Here is a 20,180-nt window from a genome sequence, read left to right as displayed (position 1 = left end):
GTTTAAATCTTTTTAGCAGACTGAGAAGCCCAAAAAATAAAAATTTAGTAGGCTAATAAATTGACTCCCCGGACTAAAAAAAAATTATTCCATAAAATCTTATTTGGATACAATAACTTATTTCTTCCAACCCCCCAAACACAAAAAACCTTTTTTCCTCCAGAGATCTAACCAACCTAAATTTTCCTCGTTCCTAATTGAAATTCAATAATTTCAAGGACCAGATCAAAGAAATCCAGTGCAACACGATACCATTTTAATCTAGCGTTATGAAAATGTTTTCGGCTGAGAGGTATTATAAATTTCAAGAGGGCCAAATTGCTCGAAATAAATCTGCCGGCTTGAGAGCTAAGACTTCCTGCGCCAAAGTCTAATTTCAAACACACTCGGTCCGCATGAAAATAAATTCTGGTAGTGAGTCAGCTTTGCGGTGGGCAAACCGAACCCATACCTCTTACTCTATTAATACACTCCAGACTGCGTGCGTGTGAGATTGCGGTCTTACGACGTATTAATTATCGTGACGAATGGCGATTCGGCCACACGGCGGAAAAGAAGAGAGGCTTTTGTGGACTTCCGCGCGCAGTGGTGTGTATACGCGTGCGGGACTATAAATCGCGGTGGCGGCCTCTTCTCCTTCTGCACTTCTTGACCAGCTTCCACACACATATGCTTTTAGCCAAATGACAGAGAGGCGGGGTGTCGTTAGATAAAAAGCTTGTGAAAGAAGCCATCAGGTGGATTAACTCAGGAAAATGAAACACGCGTGTGAGTGGGAAAGAGAGAACTGCTGCCTCTGATGCTAGACTAATTTGTTGATGAAAATAACTTGAGAGAAAGAGAGGATCTGCAACACGCCAGCTGATACTCGTATTTTGCCCATTGTGCGGCGCAGGGAGCGATATGGAAAGTTTTCTCACGCACTTTATATTTGAGACCGAAATACTGTTTACCGCTCACGAATTAAACACACACTTGAAGTGTCAGACTAAGCACTTTCTTCCGTTCACCGCATTTATTATCGTGGAAGCTCTGTGTAACTGGGAATAAAAGTTCAAATATTTTAAAATGAAATGCCCTTGACGATTTCCTTGTAGCAGAATGCTAGCTTTGCTCGTGGGAATTTTAAAATCCACCGAGTGTTTTAAATGCGTTAGACTAGTATGGTTCTCACTTAAAGTGATTCATACTGTGTCTCTTTCAAATAAATGAGGGTTAGGTTAAAGTGAAACCAGACAAAATCATCGAAAGTGCCGTCCCACATTTCATGGCATGAAAATTATTTGAAACTTTTAAAGAGAACACTAGTAAATAGATAATTCTTTACAGTAGTAACTCAGCATGTAGTTTGGTCCTGGCTTCGCATATAAAATTTTGGTATTTTTGTTTGAAATTCCGATAATTATTAAAAAATTAATTTATTCCAACTATGAATTAGTGAGAACTTAAAATTTTTGAAAACATTAACTCAAATTTTTCTTCTGAAGCAATTATAAAAACTGGATTGGTAGCGGAGGCAGTAAGAATTATGATTTTATATTTTCCCTCTTAATTCTGAAATTGAGCCAAGTTGGTGACTGTGTGGTATCGCTAATTCCAAATGTATATCAACGCTTAGATCCAATTATATTTTGCATTTTTTAGGTGACAGTAACAGCAGAGAAATCATTTACAGTATATTAAATAATGCTATAATGCAATATACAGTCATCGCCAAAATCTGGATAATTCATGGGCTACTGAAAAATAGTTTCGATGATTTTCTAAAATACCATCACACTGTATTGTGCTCAGAGGAAGAAGGCAAGATACAACTAGGGGCAGCGTCGTACGAATCTTTTTAGAGCCAAAGTGACAGGCGCATTTCGCCCTTTTTTGTGCACGAGTTGCCCTCTATTTATAAAAATAAGATGGATTTGCGAGCGAGCATGGGGTGACCACGCCCAGTCACTTTTGGCCTGGCACCATTTATTATTATATTACGCGTTTTTATATCAAGAAAAATGCTCACGAGTGCGCCGCGAAGGGATGGAATTATGGAGCTAATAAAAAAGAAATCGTTTTCGGTGGCGAGTGCTACAAATTGCCGGCGTATTTCATTTCTGGCCTGGCCTGTAGACGGCTTTCAACTCGTATTGCGGTTACAGCAGCGAGAAAGAGAGAGACGCTCCACTTGCATTTCCGACCTATCCAACAAACGAACGGACCGGACGGCCGAGCGAAACAGAATGAGTGGCAACAAAGCGAAGCATGCAAGTCAATTACTTAATTAACTTTGGTCTGCACTGTGCCAGCGAGAAAATTAATCAACTCTTTCTACTCCACTTGTCAGGATTGAGCGAAAAAGTGAGTGCCTTTATTATTAGTGCTTTTCAGTTGGACGTGACTTGAACGAAAATGAGATGCTTTGGGACACTGCCGAGGAGAAATTGCGTAAATATCCTTGGTATTTTTAATGGCATTCATAGGTGCCAAATTGGCTGGTTTCATTGAAATCCATTAGCTCCAAATTGATAGCTATCTTCAGTATGAACATATGTCATCCAGCACACACATTTACGAGTTTCCCAATTCAATTGTTGCGAGTTACTTAGGTCTTGAAGTAAATTACTGCTTTCAAACCCATTTTGAAAAGTAAAACGTTTTTGAGAAATTCCATCATGATGCGAATATCCTTACGAGTAAAGTTCGGTTTGGTACTATTTTTAAATGTACCAAACTCAAAAAGTTTAAGTTCTTTTCAAGGAAGTCAACTATATGGTTACAGGTGAAAATTTTCGATTCGGTCATCATGTTAGCGAGTTATGAGAGTAATATTAAACCAATATTAAACCAAACGTTTTAGAAATTTGTAAAATGCAGAATTTTTTTTAGCTTTTTACCGTTTATTCAGTAAAATAAATAAATTAATTAATGTCAATAAAAAAGTACCAATGCGGACCTTCCATGCCATACAAAGAGGAGTTATTGGATTCGAATAAAACTACATTTCGCATTTTTGATCAATGTCTTGTAAGACTTTGTTGACAGCAATGTAAGAGTTTTGTATTTTTTCCTCCTCTGTCATCTCGAGTTTCTCAACCAAGCAATTATTCCTAGAATACAGAATCCAAGAGCCAGAGAAGAGCAAAGAAGTATTCAGTGTCATCAGTGATACACTAACTCTTACTCCATATTAGTTGTCTTGGTAATTAGCTCGCGCCAATCCCACATGAATGCAGATGCTGATGCAATTCCCAGCAGCCTTCTCAACTCTCTCGTGTCTCCTTTGTACTCTCTCTGGTGCCGGTTCTCTCGTGAAAAGTTTTAGGTTTGCAAAAGAGAGACATAACAATCAGCTCGCTGTGTTCTGCTCGGTATTGACTAAATAATACACACATAAAATGTTGTACAAGCCGAGAGCGTAAATCCAGGGTAATCAGCAGTGGCAATCGCGCGGAGAGGCGAAGGGCGAGACACAATACAAGCGCAGCAGGTTTGTGGGTGGAGCAGCTCTCTCGTCGCTTTGCCCCAATTCACTTTCATTTTCCTCTTGCTGACCAGATTTAATTTATATTACGTTTGAAGGCGAGAGAAAGTCACTCATTGCAGATTTATGAAGCGAATTTTATGTAGATACGATTAGTGCAACGTTCTGTGTGTCACAGCTATTAACTTAATAAGTTAACATAATATGTATTCTTGCTTTCCATAATATCCAATAAATATGGTATTTTTGTGTTGTAATATAAAGATTTTGGAATTAATATTTAGATCAATATGAATTTAACAAAATCGTATGACCTCTTTGTACAGTATATAAAATCCAATAAACATGTTTGCAAAATAAAAGTTTAAAGGATACAACAAAAAATAAACATAATGAGTTGTCAAAACAGAAACATTTTTCATTATAGATTATGTGCATCAGTTTATTCATCTTAAGCTTTAATTTAAATTGTCGTATGCAACATAGGGATCATTTGGTTGAGAAGAAATTTATTTAAAATTGACATTTTGTTATGTTAATATTTGTAGCACAGTAGCAGTAGGAAACCAGTTATCTGTTTTAATCAGGACTGACTTATATTTAGCATATTATAATTGACGCATTAGAAAGTCACCCTGTGTCCCCTATAAATCTGAATGAACAAATAAATTTTAGAACACTCCTCCTTACTGCCTGCCGCTGAAATGGCTAAGAAGTGCAAATTTAATTTGGAGCAAAACACGTCTATTCTGTTTGCAAAGCTAATAATTTTCTCGTTGCTGGCTCTGCGCGCCATGCAGCATTTTTTCCAGCGCACAAACCGCGCCCTAGGGCCCGTGGCTTACTTGCTTGCTCGTTGCTTTTGCAGAGCAAGAGATCATTAATGCACTGCATCCGTTTTCCCCTCTCGCGACACGCCAGCAGTCGCGGGGACTGCAAACACTCTTTTGTCTGCACGACGCGATTGTACACAGATGCACTTTTTCTGATCAATTACTTTTTAATCCTCCTCCCTCGCAGCTCCATCAATCAGCCCGAATACTTTTGCTCAACAGTTGTCGGAGAGAATTTTTTCCCTCTCTGCGTGTTCCAACTCGTATTGTTTTAATGGAAATGTCACATTTCGCGTCAAACTCTGATATTAAATGCATGCAATTGTCAAGAGGTTGCACAGCTCTCGTATCAACGGATTTGGAAATAATTTTTCCAGCAGCGGCTGGCTGTCTTGTCGCGACTGCGTTTGACAAGTGCATCATTGAGAGGTGTGTTCGGTCGTGTAGAATCTGATGCGGCGTGATGTTTTAATTTTCAACCGTGAGCGAGAGCAGAAGCCAGATTACGAAACGCGCACCGAGACATTGACAGATTGGTACGAAAATGGTGTCGTCACGTGAGAGTTAAATCAAACAATTGTCCAGTCACTAAAATCTCGCATTGATCTTGGACTCGGTATCTCGGACAAAGCTTTCAAATTCTTTGTTCAGGCTTTGTAACAAGTTGATGGAATTTAATGTATTTGTGTAGCTATACCTAAATAATACAGTCGGAGCTTTTACTAATAGTTTTTGTTACGTATTTAAAGTATATTTCTAGTACGTTTTAGAAAATGAGAATAGAAATTATGCAGGCAGCTATAATCCGAATGATGCAATTCACTTTTCTATTTATATACGATTCCAAATCGTGAATGAAAGTTATTGGGTCAATGATTAAATAAAACACAAGCAAGCACGACAAAGTTGACGGCATATAGGTGTACAGTATCGTTTCTTTTCTCTTATGAGTGAATTATATTCACTGCCTGGGCGCCTGAACTGATATTTGATCCTGTTTGATCCCACTCCTTTCACGACTAGTAATTTAACGTTTTGAATAATCTTACGTCTCGTTTTAAATGAAAAATAAATTTTATTCATAGAATTAGAAATTTACGTAAACACGGGCCATTTAATACTTAAAACTATCACTTTGTAACCATAGAGAGCATTCTTCGTGATAATTCACGCTGTGAAGTAGACTAAAAATAGTAGACACGGCAATATTTCCCCGTGATGTGAGGTTGAAAGAGGCGTAAACTTCAGCAGGCAGCCTCATTTCGAGCGACACGCTGGTCCCCAGACTGCTTTTCATCGGCGCCTCAGAAAGTCCCACTTCAGCATCCTGCGCTGTGCTCTGCTCACCCCAGGAGACTAGAATGCTTCACTTCAGGACAGCTTTTATTTCTGTTTGTCGTCGGTTATTTTAGGCCGCGTCAGCGAGTAGATCATCGCGCAACAGCGAGCGACAATTAAAATAAGCGAGAGCGCACGGAAAATAATGCGTATACATCTTCTCTCCGAGGGGAGCGAAAAACAAACCGACCCCCACGCCTACTTATTCGCACACTGTGTGCGAACTCGTTAAGAATAACACGCTGCATAAATATGTACTTCCAGTTTGTGCAGGGAATTGTGCAATATGGGACCAAGAGCGAGTTATTTTTATGACCCTTCGTGTGCGAGAGCACAACGCCATGACTATTTTCTTTTACAAGCCGCCTCCGCCGTAATAGGATTCGCCAAAGCCATGCGTGATACGCTTCTCCATTCTGTATTTTGTGTGTGCGTTTAGTTTGTTTTCGCTGTGAGAATAAGAGGTGGCCCTTGAAGAAACCCTCCCCGCACTTGATGGGCACCGTCGAGACACTCTTCACTGGGCGAAGGCGTCACAAGTGCGTTTGTTTGAGGGGTCTCAAAGTCACATCAAGGCAATAAGGTGTTAAGATTGAATAGATTAAAAAAAACTCACGAAATGCAGTGGAAAGTGACTTCTCTTTTCAAAAATACTTACTGTCTAGAGCTCTATATGAGTGTTTTATTCAACTCAACGTTGCCAGGTTGAATAGGCACGGTAATGAATGAAATAACTCCTCCAAGGAACAAGAGCTACAACTAAAAATGCATATAGCCCGAGATAACAATTAGAAAAAAATTACAAAATGATATATAAAATTTTGGTCTCACAGCACTTGTAAGGAAAGTCTATGAAAAACGAGTAGGATGTTGTGGATATCGTTAAGAAAGTTATGCCACCCTAAAGAATTTTTTTAAATCGTCTTGAGCGAACAAAGAGTGACTCCACAAGAGTGCGTCAAATTGTTTTTAAAATTCTGGACAAGGTGCGCACAATTCAAGAAACAAAAAATAAAACATATATATCATTTTCTAAATGAGATGAACAAATAGAAGTTTATTTTGATATGAAGTTATCCATTGCCCATTTTAAATAATTGATTATGGCAATTTGAAATCGGTAAATTTTCCAAGGATTCAAAGGTAGTTTACTCGCTTAATTTCCACTACTTTATTTAAAACACTTTCAATAAGACTGCCAATTTTAAAAATAAACAGGTCTTATGAGGTGGATTTATTTAAAAATGCTGCAAGTTGGTAGAAAAGGGCAATAAAGTTAAATTTAGACATGAAACTATTGTTCGAAAGCGACAGAAAAGCCACTCCGCCGCAGCCTTCAATTTCCATGGAAACTCGCGTCCTATTTAATAACGATTTTCCGTGCATCCGACCGAGATTGCATAGAGTGGGTGAGTGCATCGTCGACGCTCGTGATGCATTTGGTTTTCAGATAATTAATTGGACGGGGGGATCGAGTATGTGCGCATGCAGAATTGGAGCAAAAAGCCTGCCGGTCGGACAGAGACGTACGAGAGTTGTTGAGGGTCATCGTGAGCAACGTCTCGTCATCCCCGGCCGGCTGTGAATCTGATGCAATTCTGTGTAATTAACAAAGTTCTCTCTGTGCCAACAGCCAACCACAACCAAACGCCGCGCGTGCAGCCGAGATCAAATGCACGGAATGGGGAGAATGGGCGCCGGCACACTTTTATCTTTTAATTGAGCTTGCTGTTTGCCGACTGCTGATGATTTCACTGCACTCTGCCTGAGTTTCGAAATGAATTATCATAATTGCACGTACTGTCAAATTGAAAATTGATCGCTCTTGCTCCAGCAAACGTTGAGTTGAACGATATTTCAAAATTTTCCGTGCATTATCGACTTAAAAATTCACTCGAGGTTTGTTGCTCTCCTCACAGTAGTTGAAAAAACATACTTCATCATCGTATTGATCTTTTAGAGCCGATCAAAGCTGCATAATGAAATGGACACACTTGGGTCGTCGAACTAGTTGAGTGATTAAAAAACTTTTTAAATCAACAAGGATGAAGATTGTTTTTTCAATTCCTGTGAAGTTCACAATGCTCTCTTTCCACACTCTTCGCTTGGTTATTTTATCATTGCCACTTACTACTTATTTTTCAAAGAGAAGCATTTAGTTAAGGTTTCAGCGGAAGAAAAAAGATGGCATTTTTGCATTTTCTACCAAATTGAAATAAAAATTTCTTTAGCATTTATTTACTATTATTTTTTAGTTTAAAAAAGGGTTTGCAGCAATTTTCCTATTTCTCCCCCACAATCTTCCATTCCCTCTATCAATCAACGCGTGTCCCCAGAGTCCCCAAGTAAAATAAAACGATTAACACTCGTTTGCTTGATAAGTAAGTGAAATCCCCAGTTCGTGGGTGAAAATTCAAATGTGCGCCGCACAAAATTTGGCCGGCGTCCATCCCGGCTGCTCGACGGGGTGGTCGGTTCCGGTGTAGGGTGGCAGCTAGGAAGGTTTCTCATCAGCCCGATGATGTGTTTAGTGTCCTCGCGAGAATAATTCGTGAAAATTGGCTCGCTCGCTCGCGCGCTCCCGATCTCTCAATACAATCAAGCGCGGCGGCTGCTTAATTCCGGACGCTTTGCACACGCGAGAGATACGGATGAATTGGCCTCTCTTGCTCTTGCGTTCGCCGCGCGATAACACAATGGAGTTGTGATCAATTAATCCCGAGTGCTCCGGCGCAATTTGCCGGCAAAACTTTCAGGATCATTTCACCTGCTGGCGAAGCTTAGAGATGAAGAGTCAGTCGTGCCGCCGCTGCAAACTCACCAGAGGGCCGGAGCAGCGCGGTTCGCCGCGTTTTTATGTTATCGGCCTGTCTGCAGATCCGCCTTTGCTATTAGCAAGAATTTATGCTCTACGTTACACCGGCTCCCGTTCAAGAAATGTTGCGATGACTCGCAGATGAATTTAATACAAAGTTTAATTGGATTTGAAAAAAGGTGCAGATCGCGGAAAGTTAGTTCTTTTATAATTATTTTCAGGGCTTGATGGGTGTGCACTTCAGGTTTAAAAAATTAAATACGTGTAGATTTTCAAGCCTTGAATTTCCGACAATATTCGTTAAATAGCTGTGGCCAATTAAAAAAATAGCTCAACACAAATTTTTTGAATGAATTCATTAGTGGATGATGATTATGTTATAATTTTTCTTTTCATCTAGAAGTCTATTAAATATTATATTGAGAGCGATTGATATTTTCAGAAATAAAAAATCTGTAGTACTGTTATCACAGGTTCAATTTTAGTCTAGTTGGTTTTGCGGCTAAGTCGGACTCTTTTATTACATTTTTACCACTTCGATAACATAAAAATGTCATTTTCGACTTATAAAAAATGATCGGGTTTCAATTGATGTTGTTGACTTACACTAGGAGCCATTAATTTAACATCTAACCTTTTTGAACTTGTGGAGTCAACTGTTGGCATATTCATGAAATAGGGCGGCCTGGATTCGTCGAAACTGGTCGAGTTTCCTTAAAAAACTATGAAATCGACAGGGGTGAAGTCTTGGTATTCATTTATCGCTCAAGAATTCAGCCAACATTAAAATCATGCACAAATTAAATTGATTAGTTTGTTATCACTGATTCATATACATTATAGGTTATCAAAAAAATTAAAAAGGCACAGTGCAGAAGCAATCAAGGCAATGCGGTCTAGCTTGCTATGTCAAAAAATATCTCAACATCTAAAGACCGATAAGTAGAAAACGTAATTCTACATTTGGTCCGGTTTTTTACGTCCAAACCAGGCCTCCGCCGCCGATAGCAGACATGGAGACGGAATATTTAATTACATCACCACACGTTTAAACACCTTCCCCCACTCGTCTTACCAAATATCTCCTTGAAATGAAGCTAATTCAAACCGACGTTGATTTTTAGTGACGCATTATAGTGCTGACAGAATTTTTGCTAGTGCGTCGTATCAACATACAATGAAATTTTTTATAAAGTCGATTTTGGGATTATATTTGATTGGGCATGTAGAGACCATTAGCAACTATTGGCTGAAATTAGTTTGTAAAAATTAGTTCGAGACAAAAAATTTAAGAGTCCTGATGGTGGACGAGGGTGGGAGCAAAATTTGTGTTCTGTGTCGCGCAGCTGGTTACCGCACGTCCGTTATACGAGGGTGGCCGACGAGCTTATTAATTGGCCAGCGCAATAAATTAGCGCGGATTTACCTGCCCGCTGCCGCCGCCGGAGGGCACAAACACTCGTGCTCAGGTTTGTGTTTGCACGGCCGACATATGGCACATCAGGTGCACGTCCTTTTTGTTTCGAACACCGCCGCCGACGCAAATAAATTAAGGATTAGCCGCGGAAAAAGCGGAAAAATGAAATACGGCCGCCAGGGCAAAAAATTGCGTGCGGCACTCGCAAATTTATTATCGCCGCGCTGCACGTTCGTCCACGTCGCTCTCTCGCTTTTAATTAAATTAATTTCCAAGGCAAAAACAAGCCGGCCAAATGCGAAGAGCAAAAAGTGCTAATGCGACGTGTAATGCTCCTAATCCGCGGCTCTGCTAATAGGTCACACGCTCTCTCGTCGCGTCTGAAAGGCAAGCAAGGGTCGCAGCCGCAAAGACGCAAAAAAATTGAATATGCGTACGTTTAAAGGCGGAACTCGCCTTTGCTTCCTGCTGCAAAAGGACGTGGATTACGGTTTTCAGACGGAGAACTGATTCCTCACAGCAGGAAGTTTTGAGTTATGGGTAAAAAAGATGTTTGAGCGAACTTTTTGTTCTTTTCAATTTTATTCGCTATTCTTTCCCGTGCTTTCTTTGCCATAAAAAAGACATTGCATCACCAAGTTGCATTAAATTCCTATATTTCTGCAAAATGTTTACATGCATATTTCTTCACCAATGTGATAATCTGGTGTTAATTCATGTCAAGCTGCAATAAGGTATGGAAAACTGTATTAATTTAACTTTATTAATTCTGAAAATGTTCCATATTTGCTCTTTTTCCCCACATTGTTCTTGATACGCTATGATATTTGAAACTATATTTATATAAAGTGAACTGAGTTAATTTATTGCAGAGAAGGTGCTGGAAAACACAATCACGCGGTTTAGACCATCTAACTCCAGGAGAGCAAAAATGATTCAATGCAAAATTGTTCGTTTCACGGTGGATTATAGATTTAAGCCACGAAAAATATAGCATATTCAGGAACAAAAACAAACTCAAACGCATATTTTTATGCAGACAGCTCTTCAAAGTATAATAATTCCTCTTTTTATAGCTACAATAAAAATTACAAAATTCATACATACATATTACATCCAGCGGCCGTAAATATCGCAAGTTGTACATGAGAATTATGGCACATTATATGCAAATTTAACGACTACAGGAATATTGTATTACTCTCTCGGTGTACGGTCGCAGTGTATTGCTGCAGATGAAATAATCTCCTGCACAATAATGCAGGCGAAAAGCTCCAGATCTCATGCAAGCACACTTTATAGAATGTTCAGAAAATATCTTGTAATGTGGAGTAATCCATTTGGCTCTTTTCATTCATTTGCGACATTGCTTGATTTTTTTAAATTTAATACAAGAGTGCTCATTAGTAAATTGAAGCAGATGAAATGGATCTGATAATATTGTTATAGTAAACATATTACAATAAAACAGTCTTCTCTCATTAAAAATGCTGAATTTCAAAATATAAATAATGCAGAAAATTTCCATAAAATTGACAATTTATCCAATTTGCAAACATTCGGTCGATTGAACTTGACTGAATTGAAATTGTTTCGTGTTGTTTCGCGGTCGGGCGGTGCGAGTGGTGCGTTAAATTTATTTGGTCGACTGCTACCAAACAGAGGCATCGTCGATTGAGAGCTGCGGTGTTAAGCTGTGACATCTCTATTAGTTTCTGCTCTTTCTCTCTTTTTATGTGTTCACCAACTAGTGCTTCCGTGAGGCACGCGAGCTACGCAGCAACCATGCCTGTGTTGGGACCTCTTATCAGATGCCAATTCATTAATTGGCCCAATCGAGCTTGCAACACCAAACTCATTCGTCCGCGTTCCATCAATCGGAAGTTTGCATATCAAAATTCAGCCAGATAAAAAAAGAGAATGTATCAAAATATTATTATTTGCTATTTTTTATGTAAATATCTTCAAAGCAACAAATTATTCTTTTTTTCACTGATAGATTTATTTACCATCCATACCATAATATTTTTTCGCCGCTCAATTTAATTTTATTCGTGTTTTCGCCAACAAGTGTCTACCATCTAGCCGATACACAATCATTTTCATTTGCTTGTTAGTCTGTGGGAAAAATTTTATGCTTGTTGTGGGCGTAAAACTTATTGGACAATAAACTCGACCGTAAAAAGATTCGCTGCAAGATGAGTCTTTTGCGGTTTTACAACTAAGCAGGAGCAATCAGTGTTTCGGCGTTTTTGTGTCGGCCTGTTGAGATCCCTCGTTTAAAATGCAACCCCCATAGGAAAAAGCGATAAGACGTCCGTTTTATGGCATATTTGTCTGGTGCTGCGCAACTTTGGGAAAATTAAGTTTGGAGACTCGAGCTCGTAAAATCGAGTTTATGGGTGCAAATAGCGAAATAATTCAAATGCACTTGGAACGAATCAAAGGCTCCACTTTCCGCACTCTAGTTCAGTGCAATTTGGTAAGGGACTATATACATATTAGACTTAAAAATAGAAAAGCTTATTTGAACTTTAAGCTTTGTAAGAATTGTTGGGCAAAATAACGTCGTCTCTTTAGTTTCTGACTAGTTTCGACTAGCCACTGAAGCCCTATTAGAGGACAACATAAATTATTTTCATTCATGAATGTTTCGTGAAACCGGTCATTTATAAAAAATACAACTTTTACATAAACGTAATTTACAATTTTAATGCATTCTTGAAATGAATGTTTCTTCCCTGGCAAGAATTAGTTAGTTCAATGACAGAGACTTGGTAATTTTCATATTTAATGTGAAATTTAATTGTTTTTGAACTGATCCTAGTTCCTGAAATACATTTACTGTATTTATTCTAAATTTTGTTAAAACGGAAATGGGCTTCAGCTGTAAACCGGAACTGTAGTCGAGAAATAAAATAGACGACATTTTACCAACGGGGAAATATCTGGACTGGATTTGAACCAATGTAACAACCTTTCTTGAATACTTTTATCGCTGACATAAGACTTTTTAGCGTAACGAACGCATTTAATTTCGTAGAAAACGGTTTCACTCCACAGAAATTACAGCTCAAAGAGTTTAGTAGGCCAATACATAAAATATGAAAATAACATTTAAAAACCAATTACAAATGTCAGAAACATCTGCGTCAGCACAAGGTCAATAAATAATAACGTTAGCGCTTGGAGTTGGGAGGCAAAAAAGGCAAAATATAACAAAGCAAGAAACATGCATAAATTCCACCGTCAGCTTCTTGGTGGTCTGTTCTTCCTATCTTTTCTGAGTACCAGCGCCGTTTAAAAGAATAAAGCGAGCTGTACAGTATAGCTTGTTGGTCTCCAGGCGCGCTTAATGGACCAAAATTAAAGCGTTAGTCACTCTCGCTGGCTGCCTTTTGCATCTTGAGCGGAAATTCCTGCCGCGAGTGCGGTTGAAACCCTTTTTCGTCCGAAGGGAGCCAGACTAATTACCCGAAACATCTGATAAACCGCACTCGCTTCGGGATAAATTATTTTCAAGCCTGCAAATGGAGCAGTAAAATGAAGGAATGAGACGCCGGCAATCCAATTTCGTTAGATTGCCATCATGGCGCTGCGTAATGTCCGCACCTCGATCGCGGCCAAAAGGGGGCCTCGCCAAACGGACTTTTATCTGCAAATAACGCTGTCACCATCAAATCTCACCCATGGGGTTTTGTGTCTTAAGTGCTCCGCGGTAATTGGTTTGCACAAATTAAGACCACGTTTGAATAATATGACAAAATGTTTCACTGGTGCGTCTCTTAACAAATAAATTTGTAAAGTAGGGAACAAGGGAGAAGGGACAGAGAAGATTCATCGCCACAAAAGGCAAACGGAGGTAAAATTAAACAAATTTGAGAGATGATTAAGTAAGCATTTTTGCATATTTGGAAACATCAGGAAATCATTATTTTTCCTTTGAAAATATCAGGGTGACAATTAATGCTATCAAATTTACTCCATGTGAAGAAAATACAATCTAAAAGACTATTATACTTCTTCATAAAAATTTACATCTTCTAATAAATCAATTTTGTACCCCATTTTGCAGGCTTTCAAAGAAATTTACAAATTGATTTTTATTGATGTTGATGTGGTTTATTAAATAATTTTTTTTAAATTTGTTTCAGAAAAAACATGACCATCCTGGAGAGATTCCAGCTTGGAATTTCGCAACTTGAGCTGTATCCCAAAGATGATCCTGTCGTCGACAAACTATTGACCAGCATGGCCACGAGAAAAATCGTCCACGTTGGTGAGTCCTGTTGTTTTCGTTTTCACTCGCAGTGGTGGTGCGGACAAAAACAAGTTCCCATTGTTGTGCGTTTGTCACATAGATGATTGGCTGTTGGAATTGACAGGCGGCCAATTAGCAAAAAATAATTGGCAGCCCTAACAGCCTGGGAACAATCGTCACAGGGATTAAAATATATTTTTTTCAATGCAGCGCGGAGCAATTTTTATATCTAATTAGTGCAAGCGAAAGTTTTCAAATCCAGTTATTTCGCTGCGACTGGGAGATGCATATAGTTTACCGCGATCGATTTATGCGATCTTTCTTTGGCCTGTTCATTCCTTATTTGTACGCTTTCGTATGTTAAGGAAAATTGTATACATACGTATTCGAATAGCTGCAGAAACGACAAGACGAAAGAGAAAATCTGGTTTCATTTTCAGCCGCCTAACAAGTCTTACTCTCGTCATCTTGTTCTCGTTGCCTGCCTTTGTCTACCCCGAAGCCGCAATTTGCTTAAATCCATTGTCTTGCTTCGAGAGTAACATTATTTATCTCCGGACTGCTCAAACGCATATACGCAAAAGCCAAAAGCCGCACGGCGGAATCTCGTTTTTCGTGAACAAACGAGACGCATGCAGATTGAAAATTTAATGGAACAGCCCGCAGCTCGCGCTCCTCTTCCCTCGCAAATGCAGCTCTGCTGCGACTTGCTCGTGCAAGCGCGGAAATTGGGAAAAAATGAGGGAAATTAGACATCATCCCTGCTGCGAAATTGAGGAAAAAGTCAGTGAATGGTCTCATCTCAGCTCATCCAAGTGTTAATTTCCTTCTACACCGTTTTCCGCGAATGTTTTGTGCACCAGTTATAAAACTCTGATTTCATCTCATCATTTAAAATTTAAAAAATTTGGAACAATTTTATTTTAAATGCTAGAATTAAATTGAACTCAAGTGCTTGAAAAAATATGATGGCTAAATCATGTAACCAAAATGAGAAAATTTTATACTTCCCTGTAATTGTGATAATGTGAAAATTTTCAAAATAATTTATGTTACAGCTCAAAAGGACGGTGGAACTCAAATCAAACTTGTGATTGACTACGACGACGGTTCCCAGGCTCTGTTCAAACCAATGAGGTGAGTCTTCGTGATTTATACTATCATCACAAACTCAGTGAGAATAAACTTTGCTTCTCAGCAAAGAGAGTAAAAACGCGATGCAAAGGATTTTTATCGCACAGCAGTTGCAAAAGTTTTCCCACTAATTCTCAGCGGAGCAAAGTTCTCTCCAAAGATGCAAGTAGAACGACGCAGAAGAATTGCACACGAAACGAGAAAACAATCGAATGCAAACAGCCGCTTTTCCCTGATTCCGCATGCAAAGAGGGAATTTGCTCGTCGTCGCGCGAGCAAACAAAGCGACAGCGGAGATATAATAAGGCCAAATGGAATTTGACGGCGGGCGCAACTCTTTGAATTTTTCCAGCGCCGTGAATTTATTTATAAAAGCACCGGGGCTGCTTTTATTTGTTTGCACTCCGCAGGCGGATAAACGAGTTAGCGCCACCGCTGCGACCCGCCTGATGTGAGTTCCTATTTGTCGACTGTCGAAACCAATCGACCAGCTTTCTTGCTCTAAACAAATCAACTTTACTCCTGATGAGAGACGGAGAAGTCGACGAAGACGAAATTAGCGACTTCAAAGAAAGCTCGAGGGCTAATGGATTTTCGTCTACAAAAGATTCCAATTTGATCCTTGCACATTGCTCCTTGAATCTAATAAGCGATTTTTTCCATACACCGCGTTCGTTATTTCTAAATAAATATTTATTAGTTTAGACTATATTACAGTTATATTCCTGTAGTTTTGTAACACTGACACTGATGCCTGATGTAATTTAATTTGAAAATCCACGCGGAACCAGAATTATCTCACGCCTCATTTCATTGTTTTTTCAAGTTGCTTGTGTTCTCTGTTGCACGTACATTTTATGTATAAGCTATAAATTTTGCGTAAATAAACACAAAATTGCACGCAAATAAAATCTAATAACAGTCTCGTTCGAAATCAACATTCCAGGCGTCAGAGTGATGAAATTCGGGGCTGCTTTTTGCTAACCGAGTTATTCCATCCGATCATGGCAAATTGATCGGAACACGATGTGTAGTAGTGTGCCGGCCGGCCGGCAATAAATTCGAATCGGGCCAAAAGTGAGTGGCAATAATTCAGTTTGAAGTGTCGGCGGATTAATTAATTGCGAGCGTGGGTCGCGCGCCCGAATCTGCAGCACATAACAGCAGCCCGGCCCATTAAATTCGAGCATCGGATTTTGCCGTTCGCATACGTAGAGCGCGCAGAGAGGAGCGCTATTTGTCATTCTGCCCGAGTGAAAAGTCAGCCGGCGGATGTGGAAAAGCAGCCAGCTCTATATGCAACCCGCCTGCCCGTCGTCTGTTTTGAAGCTCCCAACAGTCAAATCCAATTGTCGGCGCGAGTTTGTTTCGCGAATCTAGCTGCGAGAGCTCCATTTTGGTTTTATTGCGTGTATTTCGCATTTTGGTAGATGGAAGGGCAACCGTCACGACGTCTTTCATTTTCGTATTTATGGAGGAAAATATTTATTTGATTGAAACTGTCTATATAATAATGGAAATGTACATTTCTCTCAAGATCTCGTTCTTTTGAATTCAGGATCTCCTCAATCATGTGTTCGTAAAAAGAGAAAATCTGAAAAAGTGCGCAGAGTGTTCTGCCAGCAAGCCTTTTTCTTCAAAGTGGTTATGAGGAACGAATTGCCACTCAAAATTAAGGACTGCACGGTGGATAAATAAATACACAAGAATCAAACAATGAAGGACAAATGCACGAATATTATTCCGCATGAAAGCTAAGTAATGTGAAACGCGTTAAATATCAAGCACCACAAAATCTACTCGAACAGTGAAAAGAAATTGCGCTGTTTTTTTCAGCATCAGATTGTTCTTCTCCTGGGCAAAAACATATTTATGGCGAGTTTACAAAAGATTATAATTAATGCGGCGAGAAATTACTCATGTAGTTAATCGACCTTGAAGCTTTTTCTTTTGTTTACCTGCTTTTGTCGCATATATTTAACCATGAATTAAAATCATGTAGCTAGTCAAACTGGAAATTTCTGTTAAATTACTAATCAATGAACTGCTCGCTAATTGTAAGTACCGTTAAAGTTTTTTCATATAACCAAAACCTCGTTAGCATTGTGCATCAAATTTCAAACCGTTGAAACTTGCATTTTTTAAAGAAACAAATCTGAAAGAATATGGTTCGCAGTTATATTTTATCAATTTTGTTTAGAAATTTCGGCATTATTTCTTTGGTTAAAACGGTATTGAACATAAAAACTTATATTTTTCAAACTATTTTTTCCAAATCTATTTCATAGGAATACGTTGAACCCCCTAATTTTCTTTGAGATTGGAGAACTCGTGTTCGCCTGCATTGCTCAAAACCGCCCACAAAACCTTTTTCACGGTTTTTGCTCTCCATCTAGATCACACGGGTCCAATCCCATTTCCGCAGCTTTTTATCCCCGACTCCACCGAGCGGTGTTATTCAGGGACGAAAAACGTGATTTGCAAGTCTGCGAATAATCAGCGGCGGCAGAGGAGCGCGCATTGTGCCGTTGAAAGATGGCTCTTTAATTGTCAGTCCGACGCGGCACACGTGCGCCGCTCTCGCTGTATATAGCTCTTCAATCAAAGTTCAGCAACAGCGTGTCTAGATGCTGCTGAGCGAGCGCTCTGATTGTGTTGCCGGCTGACTGCTGGGCCGGGACGCAAGAAACGACGATTTCACGAACACACCACGACGCCCTGAGAACAAAAAGTGACATTTGGAACTGGTCTGGAGTAAAAAGTTTCGGCAACAACTTTCTCCTCGCAATTATTTCGGGACCGACTAAAGGTGCGCGATTTGGGGGCAAAACTTTAGCGAATTCATGGGTGGCTGTGGTTTTGATATTTCTGTTTAAACAATGCGTCGAAATTTTCGTACCAGAGCGAGAGAAGGATAATGAATGATAGGCTGTTCTAGTTTAATTGTGTAATTTAGATGGGACTTGAGCAAAAAAATAAACTGTTTTTGGAGCATATTTAGGGTTCTGATAGTTTTTTAGTTAGTTAAGACTGAACTATTTATAACGCAATCCACCACAAGGTAATGGTTAAAATGACAAAAAAGCATATCTCAGTTCAATGCTAGTGATATTTTCAATATTGATAGTTAATATTATTATTAATTTATTTGTTTTCTTAAAGAATTACTATTTTCTTCAGGTAATCTGGGGGTAGAAAAAACAAAATCAAACAGAGAAAAGGTTCTCCACTGTAAAATTAACATTATTTATCATAAAAGAGAAATAGCGAGTGTTTACTTCACAAATTGCAAACTTGTACAAATAAGCAAAAAAAACAATTTTAGTATAAATATGCAGTCTTAAATCTCAAAACCTTTGAAAAAATAGTTGATCGATTGAAACAAGACGACGTACTTTTAAAATTCCTTTGCTGAGCATCTCCCTAAAAAATGCAAATTATAGGTTTAAAAAACTCGCACGGACGCTGAAATTTTGAAGGAAACTTTTCCACGAATTTTTTAGCCGTTTTTGATGCTTTTTGACGGGTTTAGTGGATTCCGAAAATTTTAATTCTGGTTAAAATTATATGAGTCGTTTTCATTTCATGGTCCCAAGACGATTGGATACTCACTCAATAATAAATATATTATCATCTTAACTCTAGCCCTGTTTCTCGTTGATCGCCCTTCTCGCATCTTCAAGGTTGAATTAATCAGTCTGCTCTTTTAAACTAGTTTTAACCCCTGTTGTTCCTCTAAGTTTCTTGTTGACGTTTGTAAGGAGGCTAATTGCAAAGTTTGTCCCGGTGTTCCACTTTACCTGGATTCGATTACTTGACTCAATATGCACTCTGTCGATTAATTAGCCTTCTATGCCTGTGCTTACAATTAGTGCGCTTCTCGCACGCACACAAAATAAACACGTCCGCTTCTCCGCAATCAACCAAAACCAAAACTTCCTCGAGCTGGGAGCGTGAATTGCAAACTTAAACTAAATAGTCCTGAATTTTTCCGTTTTCTAAACAAAAAATACTCACTCTCATTCTTATCCACACATTTGTTATTGTTAGCATTCTTGTTTCCAGCTAAAAATACGAGCCCTTAAAGCAACAAAGAAATTCCAACGGCTCAAATGTCTTTTTGTAATGCAAACCATCCGCACCAAGCAACAAACATTTCGCATTTCCGAGCGATTTTGGTCTCCGCATTCGCAGCTGCCGTCTCGAGTTAATTTCTCGAGTCACCTCGCCTGGAGGGTTTCCACTTTCAGCCCGGGCGCAATATAAAATTACAAGTCGCGGCGACGACGAAACCCCAAAAGTTACACTTGTGTGTCGCAGCCCACTCGCGGCGGCCGACAGAAATTGAAGATGAGAGCAAATTGAAAATTTTCCCCAAGCGGCCAGCAGACAGCGTGCGCGGAATTATTTGTTTTCATTTGCGTTTCCCGCATTTTTGTCGCCGCCCTGCTCCACTGTGCCCACCGGCTTTTATATGATAATTTTTCTCCGCCGCCACCGCCTAATGGAAGGAGCATCACGTATGTGCATTTGCACACGCGCGGGTTGCCAGAGATGGTTCGGTGATAAAGCACGCCAGAGACCCTGCAGAAAAGCATACCTGGCCACAGCAAAATGCACTTACCTTTTGTTCAGCTGAGTATGCTTGAGTGCAAATATTTTTATTTCCATCTTGAGACATTTCATCCCACTAAAATTCCATTTTTCAAGGAAAGCTAAGACGAGAAAAATTCTAAATTTATTAGTCGATTTGTTAGTTTGTCAAGCAACACGGAGAGTTAAAATCAATGCATTTAATTTTGTTCAACTTTTGCCAAAATACGTGACTTTAGATCGAAACAATTATGAATAAAAAAATGCATCAATGAGTAAAGATGTGACAGTGAAACGATTGACCTCATTATTAATAGCCT

At 39.2% G+C, this 20,180-nt stretch overlaps 1 protein-coding gene across 1 annotated transcript in view; it reads left to right on the top strand.

Moving 5' to 3' along the window:
- The window catches only part of LOC135940952 (extracellular serine/threonine protein CG31145), a 74,341-nt gene that overhangs the window by 35,929 nt on the left and 18,232 nt on the right, over nucleotides 1-20,180 (top strand). Inside the window, exons 2-3 of the mRNA XM_065486106.1 lie at nucleotides 14,027-14,151; nucleotides 15,192-15,270. Coding sequence (XP_065342178.1) covers nucleotides 14,027-14,151; nucleotides 15,192-15,270 — 204 coding nt within the window. The remainder of the gene's footprint in view (nucleotides 1-14,026; nucleotides 14,152-15,191; nucleotides 15,271-20,180) is intronic.

The sequence above is a fragment of the Cloeon dipterum genome, chromosome 3, assembly GCF_949628265.1.
Source record: "Cloeon dipterum chromosome 3, ieCloDipt1.1, whole genome shotgun sequence".
Classification (NCBI taxonomy): Eukaryota; Metazoa; Arthropoda; class Insecta; order Ephemeroptera; family Baetidae; genus Cloeon; species Cloeon dipterum.
This window is presented reverse-complemented; position numbering and strand designations above follow the sequence as displayed.